Source organism: Eptatretus burgeri, chromosome 17, assembly GCF_056783735.1.
Source record: "Eptatretus burgeri isolate ZD-2024b chromosome 17, Ebu_testis_v1, whole genome shotgun sequence".
In the NCBI taxonomy this organism is placed as follows: Eukaryota; Metazoa; Chordata; class Myxini; order Myxiniformes; family Myxinidae; genus Eptatretus; species Eptatretus burgeri.
Window position 1 is genome coordinate 45,002,720 of NC_140977.1, and position 25,727 is coordinate 45,028,446.

A 25,727-nucleotide genomic window follows, 5' to 3' on the forward strand; every position below is an offset into this window, starting at 1 on the left:
TTTTGTTGACGTGCCACGGCTGGTGCGAGAGGTACCGACACACAGCCAATTTGATATGGTGACAGTTGAAAACATCCACTTGAGGAAGAGATATCTGGAATGGGTGGTTTAAAGTTGGTCCATGTTGGCTGATAAAGAGAACAATGTTAAAGCAGGAGTCACTGTTCGGATGACAGTGCAGAGCAGAGAGGAAGTTGCAGCCAAAGGTACTTTTGGTGGTTTTCAGTTGTTAGAGCATTACATGGTCAGTGAGAAATTTAGTTATTCATTTACACTTCAATTCTGCCACCCGGTTGCCTAAGTCATGGACGTCTTGGTGGAGGAAGGATTCTGTTAAGTGGATAATTTCTGGTTTATCAGCATTGGCCTGGATTGATCATGCTGTCAGGTTGGAGTGGAGGGCTCCGATGTTGGAGGCATTGGGGGAAATATGAGGTGTGTGGGGGAGGGTATTGACCTGGATGGGTTTGACACCATTGATTGATGGGAAGCCGAGTTTATTGTGCCATGCAGGCAACCTTTATTGACCGTATTTTCCTTGATCCCCAATTCAGATACATGAAGACTGATATCGCTTGATTAGTGAAATGAGTGGTTATTCATTTATTCGTATGCAGCCTGTGGCTGCTTGGTTGCATCATTTTCTGGGGGCACGGCTGTGCCGCTGATGCAATGCCCACTGTTACCAGTAAGCTGGTTCTCATCGACCTCGGAAGGATGTCTGGCTGAGTCAACCCACCATGTGTTAATTCAGCAGCACGACAGGAGTTGAACTCAAGACCCTAAGATCTAAAGCCTCCACCTTAACCATTAAGCCTCCACCTTAACCATTAAGTCAACACCAAGCTGAGCAGTTATTGAAAGCATGGATGAAAATTATGCTGTTGGTACGGTGGGACGGACGATCAATGGACTAAAGCGATAGGCCAGCCACTCCCAAGGACGCAACTTTGATAATGCACCTCGACAAGATACGGTTAAGACACGGAAATTGGAAGAAAACACAATCTATATCACTTAGATTAAACGATAACATAATTACACGACCGATATGATCTGGAAAACCAGATGTCATTGTTAAGTTGAATAATTTTGAGGGGGTTCAGACTGCATGTATGAATTCAATAAAGGGCATTGTGATTTGCTGCAGTTGCATATCAAAATTAGTTACTGAATGGCCAAATTCCAAATCCCTGCACTGAGCAACTCTGCATGAACATCAGCCCTGGTGAGCAGGTTCGTGAAAACGGGCGAATCGTATTGTTACGGCTGTGGAAATTCGCAATACACCATAAAGGGTCCTTAGATCAGTTATGACGATAAGTAATTGTGTAGTTGGATTTCCCCACCGTTGTTTGGAGGGAATTTCCGTGTTCACAGGGCTGTGATCCTTTGAGTTAGCCCTTTTTCTTTTCTCTATCATTATTTTGGACCAATCATCCCCCAACAACCAAACTCCCACCACCTCCACCTTTCTACCACATGTCGGGCCATGGGTTGTGAATGCGTTCCTTTCGCCTCAAAAATCGGATCAGGAATGCTTCACGCCCCCTTTTCATCCATCCAATGACTGAGCATCGGGTGGCATAGCCCCGCCTCCGAACCCGCTGTGATCCAGAAATTTACATAGATGCCCCTCCCGTCGGAAGAAAAGTCAAGAACCAAGTGGGAGCAGTGGAGTGGCAGCAGCAGTGTCGGCGGGGCAGTCGAACCGGGGGACGGAGCTCGAAGCCGACGGGAAAGGCAGACGGGGAGCGCCGGAGAGAGTGATTCCCGCCCAAGGGACCCCGGGGTCAGTGTAGAGTGAGTTCGCTGGGTTAGACAAATTGAAAATGGAGGTCGTTTTGTTGTTGGTGGGAAAGTAGGCTCGATACCCATTTGGAGGGGTGTAGGAGCCCTGTTGACGGGCTGGGAGCGTGGCTGCGAAAGGTGAGTATCGCTGAGTGGGTACCCCGGGCACCGGGCGAGTCGGCGGCGGTAGGCCAAGGGTCCATGGGGGCCGGGATAGCGTAGTTGGCACGGGTGCACCCACATGATGCGGGGGCCCAGGGTGCCATTGGCTGCGTGGGCACGGGTGACCCTCGGAAAGGGGCCCGGGGCGCCAGCCTGCCACGTGAGCGTTTCAGGCGAGTCGCCAGGGATGGCACTCCCCGGTGTTTAGGGAGCTGGTAGGCTCGGAGGCAGTGTTGGCACCCCCAGGAGTGCCTGGGGGTGCCATCGTTGGGGAATCGGCAGAGGGTAGTTCCTGCCAAGGGAGCCACGCGTCCCAGCCGTGAGACCATGTGAGGGCACGGCAAGAAAATTGGGGGGCATGGCCCGAAATTTGCGAGGACACCAACACAGGCGACGGGAATCTGGGTTGATAGAATCAGTAGTTTAAGCGAGAGGTGCTTGTTGAAAGCCCCGGGGTAGATTAGGAAGTGTACCCCTCCACACCATCCATCCCTTTGCTCTCGTTGTGGGCCGCTGGACCCACTTTGGGTTAGAGATCGCTGAAATCCGAGGAGGTCATCCTGAGTCTTAGATTGGGCCTCCACAGGACGCTCGCTCTCCCTTATTCCCCTCCGGGAAGGGAACGTAGGGGTTGGGAGTCTGTTCGGAGATGATAGGTTCGCCGAACAGAGACATAAAGGGGGTTAGGAGACGATTTATAGTGGGGGAAGTAAAAATAAAAATAAGTTGGGGCTAAATTGGGCTTTGACAAATTAAGGAAGTGGGTATGGACAGATAGGCAAAGGCGATAGGTTGCGAGCGAGATGGTGAGGTAGGTCCGAGCCCGCCTTCTGAGTGGCCAGCACCACCGCACTCCCTCCACCAGCCTCCACTGAAAGGCAAGGTGCCGACCCAATTTCATCTGCTGGCTGTTTTACTACAAGGCCTGTGCCGGCCACTTCATCGGCTGGCTGTTTGCTGCAAGGCCTGTGCCGGTTGATCGTCTGCCAGCTGTTTTACTGCAAGGCCTGTGCCGGTCATTTCATCTGCCGGCTGTGTTTGCTACAGCGGCCTTGTCATGCCATGCCTTGCCTGCCCACCTTTACCATCCATGCCTGCTGCCCACGTTCATTTTGCCCCGTTCTGTTTTGCATTCCCCCCCCTTTTTTTTGTTCAATGCCATGTGCGCCAGGATCACCGCGCAAATTTGCAGGGACTGCCCTGATGGCAGCTGCAACACGGGACTGCACCAGCGGCCCGTGCATCGTTCATGGCGTGTGCTGCTTGAGCCAGCATGGAGACTGCGTTGCGCAGCTCATGCACCGTTGTGTTCACTGCGTCCATTTTAAAAAGGGGGAAGGTCTTGGACTGTGTGTGAGCAGCCGGCCACGTTCCCTGTCACCTGCATTGCATGAGCCAGAGACTGCGTGCGAGCTGCCTGGCTCCATGCTAACAACTTTTCTCTTTGCAGAGTCCATCGATCCTGGGCCATGGTTCGTGTAAATTATAAGGTTAAGTTGTGTATTGTATACGAGTGCGCCCCCGGCATGTTTGTCTTAAGGCCCAGTCACACCTTGAAGTTTTAGCCAGCAATGGCAATGTATTAAAATGTATGTAAAACGCTGGCTTACGTTGAACTTTTGATGTTTTTTTTTTTTAAAGATTCGGACGTATTCATAACGAGTTGGTCGTATGCATAACATATTAGTAACGGACACAGAACGTTTTGTTGTGTTATAGCTAACTTGTACCAATGAATGCTGAGCCTGCTCTCGGCCTTCCCAACCTATGCCCAACGATAGTCTAACTTATACAGAGCGCGCTGCACGCATCGCCGACGATGAGATGACGTAGCTTTTTAAAAGGCTGCCACACAACGATTCAAATCATAACCGCCGCAGAAATGGAAGTGTCAACATCGCAGTCACACCTTGGTGATATTGCCAGTGTATGCCGACCTCTGAAAAAATGCGTCTAAAACGCTGGCGCACGTCGAATACGGTATGGGTAAGTTTGGTATGCGTGAATAAAACACTAAAGTACGCTATCATACGTCGTATTAAGTGGAGAACGTGTTAAACATTTTACGATGTACTTGCCGTATGACACACGTTCCACATGCGATGGGAATAAGTTGTACGCACGATATGCGAACGTTGGCACACGTCGCCAAAAGTTACTTGTAAGGTGCTTGTAAGTCGAAACACTCAAGGTAATGGTTAGCGTCAGTGTTCCAGACTCCGTTTTTTATTTATTTATTTATTTATTTTCTTCTTCTTCGGTATGATGGTGATGTCGACACTTCGATTTCTAGTGCGGTTATGATTTAAATCGTTGAGCGGCAGCCTTTTAATTATATTATAACCGCACTAGAAATCGAAGTGTCGACATCAACGTCATACCGAAGAAGAAGAAAAAAAAAACCCCCCAGGGAGTCTGGAATACTGACGCTAACCATTACCTTGACGTGTTTCAACTTATGAGTACCTTACAAATAACGTGCCTAAAACACGTTACTCATAGGTTAGAAATAAGTTTCGGGTACGCTAAACATTACCTCGACGTGTTTCGACTTATGAGTAACTTACAGGTAACGTGTGTCAACTATCGCGTAATGTGGCTACAACTTATGGCCAGTGTTATGCGGAACGTGTGAGTCATAAGTCTTAAAATTTCAAGCATGGAAAATTTGAGGACAACCGAAAAGTACAACGTTTAAAGCCAGCGTACTATGACGTATGGCAGTGTTTTTCAGCATGCTCTCAATGTTATCAAAACTTACCCATGACGTATTCGACGTGTACCAGCGTTTTACACAAATTTTCCAAAAATCGGCATAAGCTGGCTAAAACGTCAAGGTGTGACTAGGCCTTTAGCGCCGGCATTTTATTTAAGTCGTCCGTATGAGTGGGTTTGTTTAGTTAGTTACTCAGCCCGTAGGTGATTTATTTTGGGGACACGAATACACTGAATGTCGCACTCAGGGATCCAAAGGTAAAACGTACTAGGGGAGAACTTACACATGATGTCACACGAAAATTCGGCGACTCGACGAGTCTAAGAAGGGGAGGGGGTGGTGTTACGGCTGTGGAAATTCGCAATACACCATAAAGGGTCCTTAGATCAGTTATGACGATAGGTAATTGTGTAGTTCGATTTCCCCACCATTGTTTAGAGGGAATTTCCGTGTTCACAGGGCTGTGATCCTTTGAGTTTGCCCTTTTTCTTTTCTCTATCATTATTTTGGACCAATCATCTCCCAACAACCAAATTGCCACCACCAACATCATTCCCAAGCAACTACAACTCAAACACCACCACCTTCGCCTCTTTACCTCCACAACTCCACCCCGCAAACATCGCTTCACCGCCATTCTCAAACGACGCCCGCCAACAACCAAACTCCCACCACCTCCGCCTTTCTACCATATGCCGGGCCATGGGTTGTGAATGCGTTCCTTTCGCCTCAAAAATCGGATCAGGAATGCTTCACGCCCCCTTTTCATCCATCCAATGACTGAGCATCGGGTGGCATAGCCCCGCCTCCGAACCCGCTGTGATCCAGAAATTTACATTGACGCCCCTCCCCCGGGCTATATAAGCGCGAGCACAACGCAGCTCGCGGTGCAGTACGTCGACAGAAAAGTCAAGAACCAAGTGGGAGCAGTGGAGTGGCAGCAGCAGTGTCGGCGGGGCAGTCGAGTCGGGGGACGGAGCTCGAAGCCGACGGGAAGAGCAGACGGGGAGCGCCGGAGACCGCTCGCCGACCACGCCAGGGGCACGAAGCCAGGCGCAGCTACGCTGACTTCGCGGCTTGCCCACCATCGCGCCACGAGGGCGCGGGAGGACCCTTCGTTCTCGTGGACCTGGCCGCTCATCCAGGTTCCACGCGCATTAGTCCTGACGTGGATTTTTTAAACCCACCTTGTTGTGATCGTTGTCCTCCTGAAGGATTCTAACTGGCCGATTGTGGAATCCTATTTGACTTCAGACAGAGTTTAACGTTTGTCCGATTTGATTATAAAATCCAACAAAAACCCTATCGACACTGATAAAACTGATGTCCACACAAGTCCTTCCTTGTGAAACAATTTATTTTCTAATTATACACCATACACTTCTCACCCTTGTACAATGAACTTAAGAATCCCCATTGATTGCAATATTGTTTGGTTCTATTTCATTTATTCTTACTTTAGTTAACAGTTAGACCAACCCGATTCAATTCACTTCTACATTACATCAGAGAGTTTTATTCTAACTTGGTACTTGGTCAGTTCCAAGGAGTACAAGCCACTGAGATACTGTACTTCCTCACGTGCTTGCACTGAAAACAATTTTACATTTCAAAGCATTTTATACTTTCATGAGAGAGAGGTTGGGGGATATTAACCCAGACTGTAGACGTGTCCTTTCGATGAAAAGCCACTTCGTACATTTCTAAGCAAAGGTTAATTTATCGGCTCGGTCACTCTGCTCCAGAACAACACATTTCTTATCATTTAGGGCAAAAGTCTTTTGGGCAGAAATGACAGCCAATTCAACTTGCAGCATAAAAGTTACATTTCTGAAACTCCATTTGTTACAATTTAAAATACATTAATATAAATTTTTCCCCCACAGGCCCACGGGCCCAGTCTGACTCCCTTGTCTATGAGGGGGTCTTTTCTTGCGTTTTCTTTGAATGCGTGTTGTGGCACCGTGTCTTGTAAAGTCGAAACTGTTTAAGTGCATGTAAATAAACATTGCTTTATTCGGTTGTAACTCTTGCTTGTAAATTGAATTCTTACTGTTTGGCTGTGAATACGTGCTTGCCTTGTCTGAGTGCGTAATAAACGTGCTTGTCGAACTGTTCTGCGTTTCGTTGCATCCTTTCCTTTGTTTGAAAGTTCCATCTTGCATCACGGAAGGAATTGGTGGAAGGGTGTAAGCACCCGGTAAATAATCATGTCCGTCGGGGCCGGCGATAACACCGCTCGGTTATCACTGAAGCACGGAACGGACCGCTTAAGCGGTTCGTGTCCTTGGCCGGCCAGCGGTGAGGTACGATCGCCCGGTTAACAACCCGCGCAGGTACTTAGGTAGGTCGAGTTTGGCGAACAACCCTATCCTGCACGGGTGGCCGATTGGCATGATTGTGGTGTGGTCGAAAGACCCACCCGTGACTAGCTCCTGGTGATAGTTCCACGGAGGGTCACGACTGAATTGTCCGTTCCGGTGGGCGACACGGTCGCGATTTGAGTTACGTGGCCGGGCGGACCGAAATTCGTAACAATACACACTCTACGAGCTGCCAACCCCAACGCGACATTACGTGATGATTGAAATTGTTCAGACTTGCATAAAAGAAAGAAAGAAAAAAAGAAGAAGCCTCCCAAGTGATTTTATTTTTTTATTACCTTCGCAATCTTTGTTGCGAAGGTTATGTTTTGATTGCTGTGTATTTATTTATTTATTTATTTATTTGTGAATATGTGTGTTTGTTTGTTTGTTTTGTTATTCGCATAACTCCAAAAGTATTGAACTGAATCGCAGCAAATTTGGTGGGATGATTGGTTATTATCCGAGGACCATTTGTTTAGATTTTGGGAGCGATCGGGTCAAAGGTCAAGGTCATGAAAAGGTCAAAATCGTCTTTTTACCATAGCGCGGTCAATTTGTATCCAATTTGCATGCAACTAATGCCAAAATGTTCAGAATTCAATGCCCCATCTTGGGATATGTGACATGACACAATGACGTAATAACCCTTATTAGCGGTTGGGAGTCAAAGGTCAGGGGGGGGTCACAACATTGCAAAATGTGCGGTTTTAGTCATAACACGGTCAATTCTTATCCGATTTGCATGAAACCAACACCAAAATGTTGACTGTTCTGTTCCCCACACTCTAATACCAATTACAAAATTAAGAGTACAAAGGTCAAGGTCGAGGTCATGAAAAGGTCAAAATCGTCATTTTGCCATAGTGCGGTCGATTTTTTTTTTATCCAATCTGCATGCAACCAATGCCCAATCTTGTGATATACGATATGACACAATGACGTCATTACCTTTGTTAGCTAGCTTAGTTTCATTTTGGGTCAAAGGTCAGGGGGGTCAACGACCTTTATTATCATAACGCGGTCAATTCTTATACAATTTGCATGCAAGTAGATTCAAAATGTTTATAAATTCAATTCCCTATCCTGTGATGTGTAATATTTGACAATGACTTTATTGGTGAGTTTAAAGCATTGGGGGGGGGGGTGTGTCACTGAACTTACAAAATGTGCATACCTTAGTGGCACGTATGCACACTAAACAAAAAATGTTCCTTTTTATAAATTAAGAGCCAGGTGACATATTACTTCTGGATTGCGCAACCACAACCAGCTGATGTCAACCATTCTAAAAAAGCACGATCACCTGATGTGTGCTTCAAATGTGTCATTCTTATGTGCCATGATGCTTTCGGCTGCTGGTGCAATTTGAAGATATTAAAAAAATAAGATATGCACATTTTACAGTTGTAAGGATGCAGGTAATAAAAACGGATTAGCAGGCAAAAACGTAGTTGTCTCCATGCAAACCAATGGGACTTTGGCACCAGGAGAGGCATATTTCACAACTTATGGTTCTATTTATCGATAGTACTTCAACCCCCTATCGTGCAACGAGCTAATGTCATATGCTCTACATATAGTACACACAGCTGAATTAGTACTTTCAGATGTCATACTTTCTGAAAATGAACGTTTGTTTGTTCACAATAAATAACTTATTCAGATAAACAGAAACTCATGTGTGCTAAATGCCCCTAAAATGCTAGAAAATAATTTCTTATAATGTGACCAGTTGTCATCAGATTGACTTGACACCGACACCGAAAAAGGTCAGGGAGTTCATACAGAAATTGTACAATGTACGTGAATCAGTGTCAAACAGCAGGAAATTTAATGTTTTTAAGCCATCATAACACATATGAGATGGCAGATGTGGTATGGGATTAAATACCCTCACAATCAATGGTTTCTGGGGGGGGGGGGGCAAAATGTAGTGTTGGCGAAGGTATGCGCTCTACTGAGTGCCCGTTCTAGTTTTTAATATTTATTTATTTGTTTTAATTTGTTACAGATTTTATTGGAGATGTGGAGGTGAAACCTGAACTTGTGGATCATCATTCTTCACAAGGCAAGTGCAGAACTACATCCTAATTGTTTGTTTCAGGTGTTAATTTGTTCTGAAGGTAGAATATTCAACCATTTGTGTGTACACCTTGTCAAAAGTAAATTTCCTTGAGGTGTCGTGGCACAATTTCACATGCACACACAAGTGCACACACCTGATATAAAAGCTTAGAGGATGTGTACTTGTATTTGAAGTGTCTATCCTGAGTATTTATCCACATTCATTTAAGGCCTCGTAAATGCTTCAGAAGAGGAATATCCTGACTTTGAAAGAACCTGACTTTGCTGTTCTTTATATAGTGCTCTACAAACAGTGACACATTCTTGTTTCCTTCACCATTGAAGATGGATGGAGGTTATGTTTTCATCCGCTGTCTGTCCGTTTGTCTGCCTGTGAGCAGGATATCTCAAAAAGTTATGGACAGATTCGGATTAAACTTGTTGGACAGGTTGGGTGTTTGACAAGGAAGGATTCATTCAAATTATGGTGAGGATTCGGATATGAGAATTTTTATTTATTTACTTATGTGATTGAATCTTCACCATCGAAAGATCGGGCCAAAAGCGAAATAGAGCACAATATTTCAAATAGTTGAGGATGGATTATGACAAAACTTGGTGGTTGAGTTTGGTAGGTGACAAAAACAAGCCGATTAGATTTTGGTGTGTGACAAGGATGAAAGGCCGGATCTGCATCGTCAGTGGGATACAAAACGTTAACTGTTCAGCCTGGCAGAGGTGAGCACTCTTCCGAGTGCCGTTCTAGTTTCTCGCGTGCGTCCCCATGTGTGTGAGATGTGTGTATCGTCGCTCCATTCCACTACGAGCCGCAAATCTTGTAATAATAAGAAAAAAGAGTGACATCACCATTATTCTCTTGCTTGTAGAAGCTGTCACTTCTTGCCCTGTGACTATAGTAGCTGATTAATAATAATAACAAAAATAATAACCAGCTGGGAGGCGATGATGGTTCGCAGGCATTATTGAACAATGCCACGATAGGTACAATTGAGTTCGTGGAAGCTTTTGAGGAAGCCCTACCGTAAAAACCTATCTCTTCCGTCAAAATTGACCAAATCAAATCGGATTTTTTATATGTTGTACTTATGGACATTACGCACAGCTTCCAGGAAATGAAATTGCGAGAAAAAAATAAAAAGTTCAAGTCGGCGTGGCTCCACCCACAAAGGGGCGTAGGACGCCCCTCATACAAAAAGACACAACTCGACTATGATATCTAGCTTGTGTCCAAGTTTCATCAAGACCACATCAAACATCACGGAGCTATGCTCTGGAGAGAGTCACAAACAGACAGACACAACAAAAATAGTGGTCACTGCTGGTGCGCGTGAACCAATAAAGCAACACTTACCCCAAAGTGATTCATTTTCTGTGCCTACAGTTGATAAGAGATGGGATGGTCCATTTGCGGGCTGGATGGCCCAGTGTGGAGGGAAGAGTTGAAGTGTACATGGAAGGTCGATGGGGCACTGTTTGCAGTGAGCAATTAAATGCTAATCCAATCACCGACTCATGCGGAATTATCCAATGAATAAGGAGCCCACACTCACCAATTACGTTTGATCCATCCCCTTCAATCGCAATCATATGTATCCATCCTTTCAACATCACCTCGATATGATAACAAACGTGTTGAAAAACTATTTACATTCCGAATTTATCCGAAAGGTTGTCCCACAAATTGGTTCAAATAATTTGCACAAAATATCTCGTTAATATTCACAACCTTGGAAGTACCGTAGCTCACAATGCGTTGTGTCGAGGAGGAATTCTTCTTCTGACCGACTGCCAGTTTTGCTGCCGACCATCGTTGATCTATCTTCGTCTTGCATTCCAAATCAATTTATCTATGAACGAAGGAAAGAAAAATGGGGAAATTCGCCAATTCGACTTGTGTTCCACATTGACTTGTAGGCCAAAAAAATAGGGCCATTGTGATGGGTTTTCTTTCTCTCGGGAAAGATATTAATTTGTCTGCAATTTGTTGTTGTCATCGTGTTGTGTAACATACAGTACATTTTGGTATTGCAGTGGATACGGCTCATGATATACAGGCAGAATATACAGGCTCATGATATTTGGCATTTCCTTGTCCTTTATTGCACGAGCTTGCCATATTTTTTGGCCGATAAGTCAATGTGAATTACAAGTTAAATTGACTAATTTCTCCATTTTACTTTCCTTCATTGTTTTAATGAACGGCAGTTTACTCTTGTACCCGACAGAAATTAAGGTTGTTTTTTTTTTGTTTTGTTTTTTTGTGAACTATTATTATTTTTTGTATACAATGTCGAGGCTCGTATAAGAGCTAACACAGAACATGAGACGAGAGGAGCAGGAGAGGGAAGCACAAAACATTGGGGAACAGACAAATGGAGATATGGGGTTGGGAACATGGGGTAAACAAGATGGACACGACGAGGACTTTCAGGAAGGAAAGCAGGGAGTTTGAAGGAGGTGGGTTTGTGGTGGATTAACGGGGTAGAAAAGATCATTGTTTTCGGATGGGGGGAAGATAAGAGATGGTGGTGAATAGCTGTTTTGAAGACCTCGAGGGAGGAGTGGGATTGAAGAGTGTGTTGGAGTTTGTTCCAGAGGTGGGGGGAAAAAAGAGAAAGGAAACTGAAGGTAAACAGTGATTCTTGATTTTTGGCAGTTTTACCAGAAGGGGGTTTTTGGCGGACCTTGAATGCCCTGCAGAAATATAGGGGGGGCAGAGCACAGACAGATCAGGGCGGGCGAGGCCGGAGAGGAGACAGTAGAAGAAGAAAGACCACCAACCTGCCTGTGGTGAGAGAGTGAGAGACCCAAAGACTCAGCCTCATCGCGGGAGATAACAATGATCCTCAAAGCCTTGGTTTCCACAGCGTGAAGTCAAGAAAGGTGAGAGGCACGAGCACCACCCCAGAGGGGAGAGCAGTGCTCCATTAGGCTTAGGATGAAAGCTTTGTATGTGGTCGGAAGCTCAGGTGTGCCAAGGAAGGGCTTTGCACAATATAGGATGCCCAGTTGGCGACTGGCTTTGGAGGCCAGCTTGAAAATGTTGCTTTCCCAGGAAAGATCATGGCAAATAGTGAGACCCAAATGCTTGAATGACAGAATTTCTTCAAGGGGATTGTTGAGAAAGTGGATAGGGGGGCAGTTTAGAGACGGTCCTTTCGAAGAGACATTGTGAGAGAGTGAGATTTGTCAGGATTGAAAGACATGTTCCAAGTGTTGACCAGCTTATAATTTTATCTACGTCTGCAGAGAGTGAAAAGGCTGCTGCCTGCCGCTCAGAGGGATGAGGTGGTGGTCATCCATCTGCAATAATGTGACTTTGATGCAGCACTTCAAGGAGAAGCACCATCTGGGATTTTGTCAGGATCAGAGCAGATGTATCAACTGTCATTTTACAATGGAAAACAAAATAAAATTTGATCAGCATTACAGCAATCATTTGATTAGAAAGCCATTTAATTATTCCGGTTATGAAAAATCGTTGAAAAATTTATTTGTTCCCGAGGTACACAATAGGCGCCACATGCTCCCAATGTCATGGCAATGCCATACATATAAAAATAAAAACCCGCATCTTCCTATCATCAAAACTCTAAAATGACACACTGCTTTGCACTTGGTTTGATGGCCCTATTCTATTCAGAATGCTGGATGGAGAAATAAAATCCATTTCTTGTGTGTCGCATTCCTGGCATTTAGAGGGGGTGAACCTTCAAATAAAACCCCCAAAATATTGAACTTCAATTACACTTCTGAGAACAAGGCTGAAACTCATTTTGTGGATTCTGTTCCGAGCAGTATTGAATAAAATGTAACTCAAGAAAAGAAATTCCCTGGAATTATTACTTAAGAAGGCCCTTGGGTAAGGGCCAAAAAGGGTCTCAATTACACTTTGGAGAATGAAACTGAAACTCACAGAATCAGATCACCTATCACCACTGATCACAGATTTATAACTCAAGAAAAAATATTTCCTGCCGTTTCTACTTAAGAAGGGTCTCATTTACACTTCTGGGAATGGACCTGAAATTTGGTGAATTGATTGTATCCGCATCATGGATTGATGCCATATAACTCAAGAAATTATTTTCTCTGGCGTTATTGCTCAAGAAGCTCCTTTGGTAAGGGCCAAAAAGGGTCTCAATTACACATAATCAGATCCCCTATTACCACTGATCAGAAGTGTGTAACTAAAGAAATGATATTCCCTGGCATTTTTACTTAAGAATGGTCCACTTCAGGCTCAAAAGGGGTCTCAATTTCAGGATTGGACCAGAAATTTGTTCAATTGATTGTATTAGCATCATGGATTGACACCATTACATCTCAAGAAAATAAACTCTCTGCTGTTATAGTGTAAAGGCCCCTCGGCATGCTTGGTAGGCATATCATGAGGGCCAAAAAGGGGTCACAAGTACACGGATGAGGAGAAAGTGAAATTCACACAATAGTGAGCCTATATCATAACTGGTCAAAAATAGCTGAAGAAAATATTTCCTGGCTTTCCACATCGCAACCCGCAACATGAGAGAGGACAGGTAGCTCGCTTATCTGAATGTCCCACTTTTTACTGTATATTATGCTATACTTTATCCTGAAACCAGGCTATATAGGTCACAGTCTTGATATGCAGGCATGCAGCATAGCGGTGCAGTTGATGCTGACTACTCGGGGTGGATTCAGTGAAAGGCAAACTTAGTGAAAGTGATAGTATGCCTCCAATTTGAAGGAAATTGGAATGCGAGGAGGAAAATCACATTGACATTGACCAAGTATCATGTAAGCTCACTGAGAAGCCGCAGTGATAATGAAAAGGTAAGTGATCAGAAACTTGCCAATTTCTATAGCTGCAATTTAGTATTCCAAGTAAGCCTTGCCAGGGATGGAACTTTGTTTTTGATTCCATGCCCCCCCCCCCACCATCGCCGTGATTTTGATAAGATGTCCGTAATCATGTAGCCTTTTTCCAATACTCTCCTTATTTTTGCCTTTTCCCAATAGTAGGCCTACCAATAATATATGGACAAAGGTGATGGAAGAATCACTTTTTCAAATCATGATAGGCCGAGGCCAACTATACATGTACATCTTTTTTGAAGTAAGTTCGTGTCCCCACTTTCCATAGTAGACTTCCACTCGGCAACCACCTACACTATGTATTTATAGCATCCCCTGTCTTTTCTACAGGAAAATATCAAAGTGAGGTCCCAGTTGCAAAAATGGCTACACCAGAAGATGGTATGTATCAGCTTCACCATTCATTGACTGCACTTCAGATTTCTTTTTCCATGCTTTGCTATATGAATTACCTGTGTAAAATGAAAAGCATCACTAAAAAATGCTTTCCTGAATTATCCTAGTAAATTTTTGCTGTCCTTCCTTCCAGCACCCCTGTCTGCTCCACTGTCCACTGTGTCACAGCCTTTGAAATGTCTTATCCATGTCATTCCCGCAGAAACAACAAAGTTGTTGAGGTGGCAACAGGAGAAATGGGCAGTTGTTCAGCATTCTGCAGAGGCCAGGAAGGCAGGCAAAAACTATCACTCATCCCAATATGAAGCAGTCATTGATGCTTTGCCGGCTAACCCAGAAGATACCGATGGCTACCACAGTAAATGTTACAAGAACTTCACAGCTGTTCCTTCTAAACCTCATCCTTGACCCGCTGACAATGACATTGTAGTCCTAGAAACAAAAGTGTTGCGCTCTGCAACCTCTCCCAGTCCCAGTGGTGAAAATTTGAGCAATGCCAAAAGACTGTCAAATATCGGTACCGGTATTTTTCCTGATACTTGCTTGTTCTGTGACAAAAAAACCAAAACTCGTGCAGATGGAACAAATGAGTTGCCTGGTAAAATACAAACTAAGCAATCTGAGCAAAAGATAATAGATATTGCAAATACTCTCAAGTTAGCAAATGTACTGGTTAAGATAAGCGGAATTGATTTGATAGCCATGGAAGCACAGTGTCATCATAGTTGTTGTGCCATGTATATCCGTAAAGCAGATTGGGCAAAAGGGTACCTTACCACAATTGCTGCGGAACCTGTTGATTCCAAGTTTCCCCTTGATTGCATCTACTCGTATGTAAAATGTGATTGACCGCCAAAGACCAGAGCGCCTCAGCTCAATTTATGGGCAGTACACTGACTTATGTAGTGAACTAGAAGTGACTCCGTCTGTTGGAAAAGTACAGTACATTGGGGAACTGCTGGCAAGAAAGTTCCCAGATATGATAACCCTGCATTCCCCAGACTGTAAGCAACAAGGTGTAATTGTACACAGTAGTTCTATTGAATATGCATCAATTAGGGCAGTGTATGACTTTAAGTCATCCCCGGAGGGCCAGGTGACAAAAGTGGCCCTGTTACTTAGGCACTGAAGAATGTCCAGAAGGAGCCCCTCTCCGACCCACTTTGCATAGATGCATTGAAAAAAGGAGAAGGTGTTCATCCTGATTTAGTGAAGACATTCTTCACTGACTTGCTAGGTGGGCCTAATGAAAGGTTGCATTCAGAATCTACCAAGCGTCGTTCAGACTCGATGAGCCAAGACGCTCTCTTTACTGTGAAACATGGTGCCCTAAAACCTCAGAAGCATATTCTTACTGCGATGTTATTGAAGTCCCTAACTGGTAGTAAAATAATTGTAACCATGTTGAATAGGTTAGGGCATTGCTTGAACTACAATGCAGTTGAGGAACTTGAGACAGAACTTGCATATGCCATTTTGGACCGTCATCTGGATTGTCCAGCTGGTTCAATCCATGGAGTACCATGTGTATTGGCTTATGACAATTATGACGAACTGACACAAACACTATCTGGAGCTGACACACTACATGTTACCATGGGCATTATGTACCAAAATATTCCTCGGACACCATGACAATGACCTGAAACTGTGGAGGCACCAGCTGTGGAAGCACCTGTGGAACCAGCTGTGGAATGACCAAGGGCCATTGCCATCAAAGAGGAAGCGGAGGAAATTGGAAGTGCCATCACCGATCTTGCTCCTTACAGGAAGAAACCACGCATGGACTACTTCTCATATGAAAACACAGATTTTCTAGGACTGTCTGACCTGTCCATGAATTCAAGAAAGCTTGAGTTTTTGTGGATGGTGACACATGCATTTGAATCTGAAAACATACCAATTGAAGACAACTGTGATTGATGGGAACTTCCTTCTTCACTGCCTCCCACCGAATCTGCCTCCAACGTATGGTGGACTTTCAAGGGTTTTGCTACACATGGTCCTTTCAAATCATTCCAAAAGAGTAGACATAGTCTTCGACACATACGAAGAACCCTCAATAAAGGGCAGTGCGCATGACCGACGTGGGGCAGAAGGTTCCGTCTTCATGATAACTGGACCAGAGCTGGTTCGGCCTAGAAGTATTGAAAAGGCCCTGAAGTCGTCATCATTTAAACAGCAATTACCACAATTTCTGTTGAAGGAATGGGCAGGACAGTGGCATTCGGCGATTCTGGAAGGCAGAGAACTCTATGTCGGGATAAACACAGAATGTGTAAGATTCAGAGAAGTCAATGGGGAGGTAGAAGCGACTCCTATTCCACACTTGGCGTGCAATCACTCAGAAGCAGACACGAGGGTATTCTTGCACATGCTGGATGCCAATTCATCCCTTAGAAATGGTGATATTGTGGTGAGAGCAACAGATACCAAAATCCTTGTCATTCTTCTGCATCACTGTCGTAAGGTTTCCATGAATATGTGGATGGATGTTGGTATATCAGGCCGTGGTAACAGGCGTTGCGTAAACATCTCAGCCATTGTGGCACAGATTGGTTACCAGTTATGCTAGGCCCTTCCAGGATTCCATGCCTATACTGGTTGCGACTACACAGCGGCCTTCATAAGGAAAGGCAAAAAGCGTCTTTTGGCCATAGCTGAAAAAGACGAACAGTACCTTGATGCATTGTATGCCTTAGCTTCAGGGTCGGTGGATGATGCTACCTGCAATGTTATAGAATAATTCACTGAGAAAATGTATGGTGCAAAGAAGAAAACTCCTCTCAACAAGCACAGATACTTAATCTTTGAGAAAACCTTCGGACCGAAAAATGGAAAAGAACCATTTGCCAAGCTGAAAGGACTCGACGCAAGCAGTATTCCACCTAGCGAGAGTGTTGTGAGACAGAAAATCCAGAAAGCAACTTTTCGCAATGATGTGGCATGCGGCCGGTGACAACCTATTGCCAAAGGAACCTCAACCTGGATGGGAACTGCATGATAACTTCTGCAGTATTGTGTGGTTTACATGTCCTCAGATGCCAGAAAGTATTATCCCAGAAAATTCGGAGTCGAATGAAGATGATGGGGACATAAATTACCATTGTGACAGTGACACTGATGTTGACGATGACAGGTCTGACACTGACAGTGATGTAGATGACGATGATGAAGATGACTGAATTATACTGTAGAGCAATAAGCCAGGTCTGCATGGTACTCCTGTGGTTGCAATTAAAATATAATTTTGGCTGTCACAACAAGAGTGAAACGTTGGTATTGGTGGGCATGGACCCAACTGTAAGTTGCTGAAAATGTTTTCATTTCACACATCTAGGCTTACTTACCGTATCTTTAGCATTTGATTTATTTCTTATACTATGTAGGTTTATCTGTAACTGTAATTTCACCTGTCAATTTATAGGGCTGGTGGATAATTCACACTGCATCAGAGTTCAGTTGTTATTGGTTTGGTAAATTAAGGTTTCACTTTATACTAGTGTAAAACTGTTCGTGCGTTTGTTGTAAAAGTGACGTTCTCAAAAGCTGATGATCCCTGACCATTATTGGAAAACGATATCTAGAAACATAGAAATTTGATAGATAGGGCCTAAATGGACATTTTCAATTCGCATACATGTATATTTTTCGATACATGTTGATCCTCCAGATGAATGATAAACAGGTATAGCATGGTATTGATGATTTCATCTCACTTTGTGTATGATCAGATTGACATTGTCACTTCTCAGATTGTAACCTATCTAATTAGTGTTTATTACGTCATAAATTTCATTATTCAAAATTCACATCAACTGTTGTTTTACATTAATTTTGTTCTTTGGTTATGATAAGTGTCAATACCGGATTTTCCAGTATAAATTTCTGGTCCACTCTTAAAAATTGAGACCCCGTTTGAGCCTTTATTGAGCCTTCTTAAGTAAAAATGCCAGGGAATATCTTTTCTTGAGTTACACACTTCTGATCAGTGGTAATAGGGGATCTGATTGTGTGAAATTCAGTTTTGTTCTCCAAAGTGTAATTGAGACCATTTTTGGCCCTTACCAAAGGACGTTCTTGAGCAATAACGCCAGACAAAATCATTTCTTGAGTTATATGGCATCAATCCATGATGTGGATACAATCAATTCACCAAATTTCAGGTCCATTCCCAGAAGTGTAAATGAGACCCTTCTGACCCTTCTTAAGTGGAAACGGTGGGAAATATTTTTTCTTGAGTTATAAATTTGTGATCAGTAGTGATAGGTGATCTGATTATGTGAATTTCATTTTCATTCTCCAAAGTGTAATTGAGACCCTTTTTGGCCCTTACTAAAGGACCTTCTTTAGCAATAACGCCAGATAATTCCTTTTCTTGAGTTACATTTTATCAATCAATGATGCTGATACAATCAATTCAACAAGTTTCAGGTCCATTCCCAAAAGTGTAATTGAGACCCTTTTTGACCCTTACATACCCTTCTTAAGTAAAAATGCCAGGGAATACTTTTTCTTGAGTTGCAAATTCATGATCAGTGGTGATAGGTGATCTGATTCTGTGAATTTCAGTTTCATTCTCCAAAGTGTAATTGAGACCCTTTTTGGCCGTTACCCAGGGGCCTTCTTAAGTAATAACGCCAGGGAATTTCTTTTCTTGTTACATTTTATTCAATACTGCTCAGAACAGAATCCACAAAATGAGTTTCAGCCTTGTTCTCAGAAGTGTAATTGAAGGTCAATATTTTGGGGTTTGAAGGTTCACCCCCTCTAAATGCCAGGAATGCGACACACAAGAAATGGATTTTATTTCTCCATCCAGCATTCTGAATCGAATAGGGCCATCAAACCTTTCATTCTAAATAGTGTAAATGAAACTAAGCTAGCTCCCTAACTACAAGGTATTATGGACACATTTAGGACATGGAGGACCAAAAAATGAAAGTCATTGTATGATTAAGTTTTGCATATCATTTGTTAGCCAACATCATGGGGATTCAGGATCTATTTGGGCAGAGCTTAATTCTTCTTCTTTCTATTGCTCTGACAGGGTCAAAGTTGGTTATCAATTATCCAGAAATTCCAAATCTACATTCAGTTTATCTGTTGGATAGCTCTAAATATAATGTTTAATTGACATCGGGTACTTGAATAATTGAGATACTAGAACAGTCTTTTTCAAAACAGTTTTTTATTACATTTGGACTCACCACACCTTTAAATAACTCCACCATTGATGTCAATTTTCACCTATGTACAAATAGCTAATTTATATCCCTGTAATTTATTTGAAAATGGTCTGAGGGCTGAGGTATGTATTATACACTAATAGGAAATCACATATGGGGAATCATTTGGTTACCTCATATTTGACCTTGAGCAAAGAGGTCAAGGTCATATGAAATTAACAAATTGATCAGTGTTCATTCAAGTCATATAAATATATATGCACATAAACTTAACCATAGAAATACATGCTGTGATGAACCAAACTAACATCTAAGGATTAAAAGTGCAGATTTCTTAAAAACGTTACGTACTTCCGAACGACCTTTGATGTTCTGTATACTGAACACAAACTGGCCTTTGGTATTGAGTTTTATATCATAGGGCCATCTTGGTAAACTTATTCTATGGTTATAAAATCAAGCATATAGCTACCAGTAATTTTGTAGCAGCTTGGTAAATGCAATTTGTTGCGTACTTCCTAACATTTCTGACCCAATCATGGAAGTGAACCTAAAAACTGGTATGTAGTAATGATCCATGTTGAAACTTGCCATTTTAAATCATCACTTTATGCAGAAGTAAATTGCTATTTAAGATGTTCTCTCAGATGCATTTCAAATTTCTGGAATAAGATTTTTAAGCTTCATTATGACTGGGGGAAATTTTGCAAAATGTGAGATTTTACACATTTGAAGGTGCCAAGATATGCAGAAGGTCATAAGAAATGTACTGTTTCGAGGAATTGTTCTATTCTTATGTATAATGATATATATCAAATAAAAAATGCATTTTCAACCATTGTGGACAACATATACAATCATACATGTAACCTATTTCTAAAAAATGAGCTATAAAAATGGAAAAAATAGCCTGTGTTTGGATAAAAAAACATGCTTTGTCAGCAACTATATCCATAGGATCCATAGCAAAATATACGTTTTCTGAAAGCACAGACACTTGGGCATTATATAATGTTAAGATTTTTATCTTATTAAAACTGGGTTCAATTTCTAAGCTTTCTCCTCATTTAGGACCACAGTGTACACAATACCATGCTACAAGCCTCAAATAAGAAATGTCCTCTTGTACTGCTACGTCCGATAGCACACCAAACCGTTACTTTCGCTACAGAAACTAGTTGTTCTATGTGTTCTGCACAAAATTGCATCTTCTGTTTATTCATTAGGCCGCTGGCATGGAAGTGGGCTTCATCACAAAAGAAAATGTTGTTGAGAAAATCCTGGTCTCCTTCAATATGCTGGGCAATGGCAATGCAAAATTTGAACCTCTTCTTATTAGTTCCCTGCAGGTTTCACCGGAGGGGAGTATAGGTTTTCTCTGTCTGTCCGTCCGTCCATGCCACCTGTTTTTTTTTTTTCTTCCTATTTTTTGTCCCATACCCTTTAACATATTCGACAAACTTGGTGCATGGCTTTATTATGATAAGTTACAGAACAAGTTCGAGTTTCAGGGCGTTTCGTCAATTTTTCAGTTATGCCCTTTTTATACTTGGAAAATATCACATATTATGCATGGGTGAGTGTTCAGCTGCCTTGACTCCACCCCACTGCTTTATACCCATTGGCTGGACAGCTTGCCTGACTCCACCCCAATAAAACCATGCGCTGCCATTGCATGAAGCAGCACAGATCTGCATGAGGCCTTAGGCCTGGGTGTTAGTCCATGGCCCAGTGCAATTGGAATGATACCAGCTATATAACCACGATGTATTGATACATGCACATAAACCATATGCATGTTTTTGCTTCATTTATGTACATTGGATTACTACCTCTGCCACTAAAGGTTATGTTTTCACCGCTTTCTGTCTGTTTGTTTGTCTGTTTGTGTGCAGGATATCTCAAAAAGTTATGGACGGATCGGATGAAATTTTGTGGACAGGTTGGGTGTGTGCCAAGCACGAATTGATTAGATTTTGGTGAAGATCTGAATCTGGATCCGACTTCGAGAATTTTTTAAGCGATTCTTCACCGTTGAGAAATGGGGCCAAAATGATCAATAGCACGATATCTCAAAAAGTGGATGGATTCGGATGAAACTTGGTGGACACATTGGGGGGTGTGTGGCAAGGACAAATTGATTCGATTTTGGTGAAGATCCCAATCATGATCCGGATACGAGAAGTATTTAATTTTTTAAGCGATTCTTCACCATTGAGAGATATGGCCAAAAACGATATAGTACTGTATAGCATGACATTTCAAAAATGTAATGGGCCCGATATGTTCTCGTGGATCAGGCTTTGCATGGCGGAGGTATGCACTTTACCAAGTGCCCTTCTAGTTTTTAATATGAAATAGGCAAATCATAGAAACAAACGAAACACAGTGGATTAGAAAAGTTTTTCTTTTTCTTTCTTTTGGCTCTGGTATCGGCTCGAGCGTGCGTTGAAGCAAACTAATTTTTATCTTCTGTTTGTTCTCCTAGTTGTCTTTATTAGTTTCTAGTCTACGAAATATATCAGTGAGTTAATTACAAAAGAAAATTAGATAGCAGCAAAATAGACTGTATTTATGTTGTTTGTGAGAGCCTTTAGGAAGTTGTTATAACCTGAACAGATTTGAGAGAATTCACGCTTGTGACTTGCTCTTCATATGCTCTGTGAAAAAGTCTTTCTATGTGCCTGCAACCTCAAAAGGCACTGGATTATTCACACTGGTAGAAAGCTCCTTTTGCCAGAAGGATTTGTCGACATTATATTATACAAACATTCGTGAGAGAATTAACATTGGGGAACTGATGTATAATGTTCCATATAATATAGTCCGGCAGCCAAAGGCCAAATTTCCCCCTAACCCCAAAATGTCTGATGTAGTTTTTTTTCTCTGCTGATTATTTATCATTGGGGTGTATATAATGAGATCTCAGGTGGTGTGGACTGGTCACCCTTGAGCAATTTTAAATATTCAAGATGGCTGCCGTGAAGGACCAAAATTCGAAAATTCCCATTATTCCAATGTTTTCTGCCATAGATCAATGATTTTTATGCCAAGATATATGTTTTGGGGTCCAATAATTTCGATAGAAAGGGTTTGAGAAGTATTGGATGTACCGTTGCTATGGTAACTAGCAATATGGCTACCATTAAGTTGGTAAAAGGTGGTAAAAATGGCAAATACTGCCATAAATTTCAAGAAAATCTTTATTAGAGCATTGTTTTTATTTTCGAGGTATATGCTAATGACCACAATGTATTGGATAAAATAGGTTTGAGTTACGATTTTCTGTTGCCATGGTAACCATCTAAAATGACCATTCGGATGTTTGAAATAAGTGTTAAAGATATAAAACCGTACATTTTTGGCCTTAGTTAAATGTTTTCTCACCCTAAGATCATGATGGGATGGATATGATAAATAAACCGTTTGATGTTGCCATGGTGACCACAAAGATGCTACCATAATGGGTACTGTAACGTTTTGATAAACATGTTTTTCTACTAATATCACGTTGATTACCATTACGTTTCAGATATTCTGATGACAATAGGAGTCTAAAGTTGGAATGACATGATGTAACGTGTACAGAGCATTCTTTCACTCCCTTAAATTGTCAACATTAATACTTAATTAATATTTTCTTTCTTTGTTTTAATCTAGAGCTAAACCATGGAGCAGGGCTGCGTCTTTAAGTTCCGGTATGGCACTGAGTGTGATGAGAAGACATCGCTCTCAGAGACTACTGGTGTGGCACGAATAGAAACGATTATCAATGTGAGCAAAGTTTATGGGGACACCTTGCATGTAGAACTTGAAACACAGCTTGCTGAAAATGAGAACTTGAAGATCTACGACCACAGAAACTGCATGTCTCGGTATACATCAAAAACCAACCTCGCCAAGTATAAGAATAATGAGGGTGCCCCTCCAGCCAAAAGATGTTGGTCATCGTCAGTGTTTGACTTCAAGCTTCATTGCCTGTACTGTGGCAAAGCCTGTGAAATAAACAAGGATCTAAAGAATCCTCAAAGATGGGGACCGGCTTTCCTATGTCGTTCAACCCATACTGAGTATGGTGGTAAGCCCTACAAAGAATATCTTTTTGAAAAATGTAATTCTTGTAGCGACCACTGGGCAAATGAAGTCCAAAGTCGCATTGAAGGTGCTGGCAATGACTTGCATGCAGTTGACGCTCGTTATCACGAGGACTGCATGAGCTTGTTCTCACTGGAAGTGACCCTGTGCCAGTGGAGATTAATAGTGGTGTCATCATCAAGTACCAGGACATGAAAACAACGCAGGAGGAGGCGGATACCATGATTGTTCAACAAGTGGCAGAGGTGAAGGCTAAGAAAGTGCTTGTGGTTGCAGACGACACTGACATCTTTGTTCTTCTGCTTCACTTCTGTTGCCAAGGTGACATACCAGCTTCAACCTCTCTTGATGGTTTCGCCAATTCATGGTCGTGCAGTGATTGATATCAATGCCACCGTTGACCAGCATCGTGAAAGCATCCCAGACCTGTTAGCAATACATGAACTCACTGGTTGCGATACAGTGGCAACATACTTCGGAATTGGAAAGGCTGTGGCACTCAGAGGCCTGAGAGCTGGCGTTCATGCCCTGAGCTATATAGGTGACACAATTTGCGTTCTGTCGGAGGTCACCTCACAGGCAACACCATTCATTCTGGCCTGTTATGGCCAGACTAAATGTACGTCATTGACAGAGCCATGCCAGAAAATGTGGGTAAGCAAAGTGGGCTGGAGTGTGGCTGGTGCACCAAACCTTGCCTCCAACAAATGAGGCATTCAAGGAAAATGTGGCCTGCGCTCACCTTCAGGTGGCAGTCTGGAGGAATGCACTGCAACCAGATCCACCGAGAATGCATCCAACAGCATTTGGATGGTCACCGGAAGATGGCTCCAAAACACTTTTCCCAACAACTCTTTCCAGTGACATCCCCCTAGCACCAGATGATTTACTGAAACTTGTCAGATGTTCTTGCAGTAGTGAGATCCCATGCAAGACACAAAGATGTGGTTGCAACAGTGCAAACCTTGCCTGCTCAGTGTTCTGTGCACGTCAGGGTGGCCAGGGTTGTTTCAACGAAAGAACAAAGCAGGTTCTATAGGCAGACGACGATGATGAAAATGACTAGATGTCTCTCAACTGAACCCGGGGACGTATACACATCTGTATCCATCTGCAAATACCCAATGACCCATTGTGTCAGAACATTAATTTTGTGACACCACTCTAAACTGAAATGCCTACAAGCCAAATCTTGAACCTGTGCAGATAGTGAGGGCTCAGATACATGTAGATAGATTGTTTTCTAACATGAACATTCGTGTGTGCTCACGTAGTTTCTTTAATGGAAGTTGTCACCTTCATGTAATCTATGGTATTCTCGATGCAATTCCATTTTTGATATTCTTTGCAATCTCTGTGGTCATCTTGTATGGCCCAAAATGATAATATCCAGGAACAAATCATACTGCTCTTTGTTGTTCATCTTTGTTGTTTAGTTTCGGCCATCAAAGCGGTCGTTTTGGAAGCTATTTAAGGTGGTTACCATGGCAACAGAAAACTTAAAATCATTCATCCTTTTTATCGAATTTATTGTAGTCAATGTTATATAGCGAGGAAATACAAAGAATGTTCTATTCATATTATCTTGGACGTTATGGCAGTTTTGTCATTTTTACCGCCTTTATGGTAGCCATATTGCTTAATTACCATAGCAACGGTACATCCAATACTTCTCAAACCCTTTCTATTGAATCCATTTGACACATAAACATATATCTTGGCCAAAAGATCATTGCTTTATGGCAGAAAACATTAAAATAATAGGAATTTTCAAATTTTAGTCCTTTGCGGCAGCCATCTTGGACGCCATCTTGAATATTTAAAATTGCTCAAGGGTGACAGGTCCACACCACACTAGATCTCATTATATACACCCCAAAGATGAATAATCAGCAGAGGAAAAAACTATATCAGAGAATTAGGGGTCACTCCCCTTGGCTGCTGGACTAATCGTGTGAAAGTGACTTCCAGATGACAACCGTGCCGAAGAAAGCATCACGGGGGTCGCACAAAAAACACAGGCCAGCTGAATTGCAAGAGAGTGAGTGGTAATCGATGGCTAAGAGTGCA

The 25,727-nt window shown here is 42.6% G+C and overlaps 1 protein-coding gene and 1 pseudogene across 7 annotated transcripts in view; both read left to right on the top strand.

The window, feature by feature from the left end:
- LOC147009946 (uncharacterized) overlaps positions 1-25,727 on the top strand; it is a 53,852-nt gene that overhangs the window by 25,091 nt on the left and 3,034 nt on the right. For 3 of the 7 annotated variants that reach the window (XM_085863284.1, XM_085863282.1, XM_085863280.1), the window contains 3 exons: positions 9,047-9,103; positions 14,308-14,358; positions 14,507-14,731. In XM_085863284.1, the coding sequence (XP_085719410.1) occupies positions 9,047-9,103; positions 14,308-14,358; positions 14,507-14,731 (333 nt within the window). The remainder of the gene's footprint in view (positions 1-9,046; positions 9,104-14,307; positions 14,359-14,506; positions 14,732-25,727) is intronic. The other 4 variants (XM_085863285.1, XM_085863283.1, XM_085863287.1 and 1 more) reach the window with 2 other exon arrangements.
- On the top strand, positions 23,232-25,632 carry LOC147009947 (uncharacterized; annotated as a pseudogene).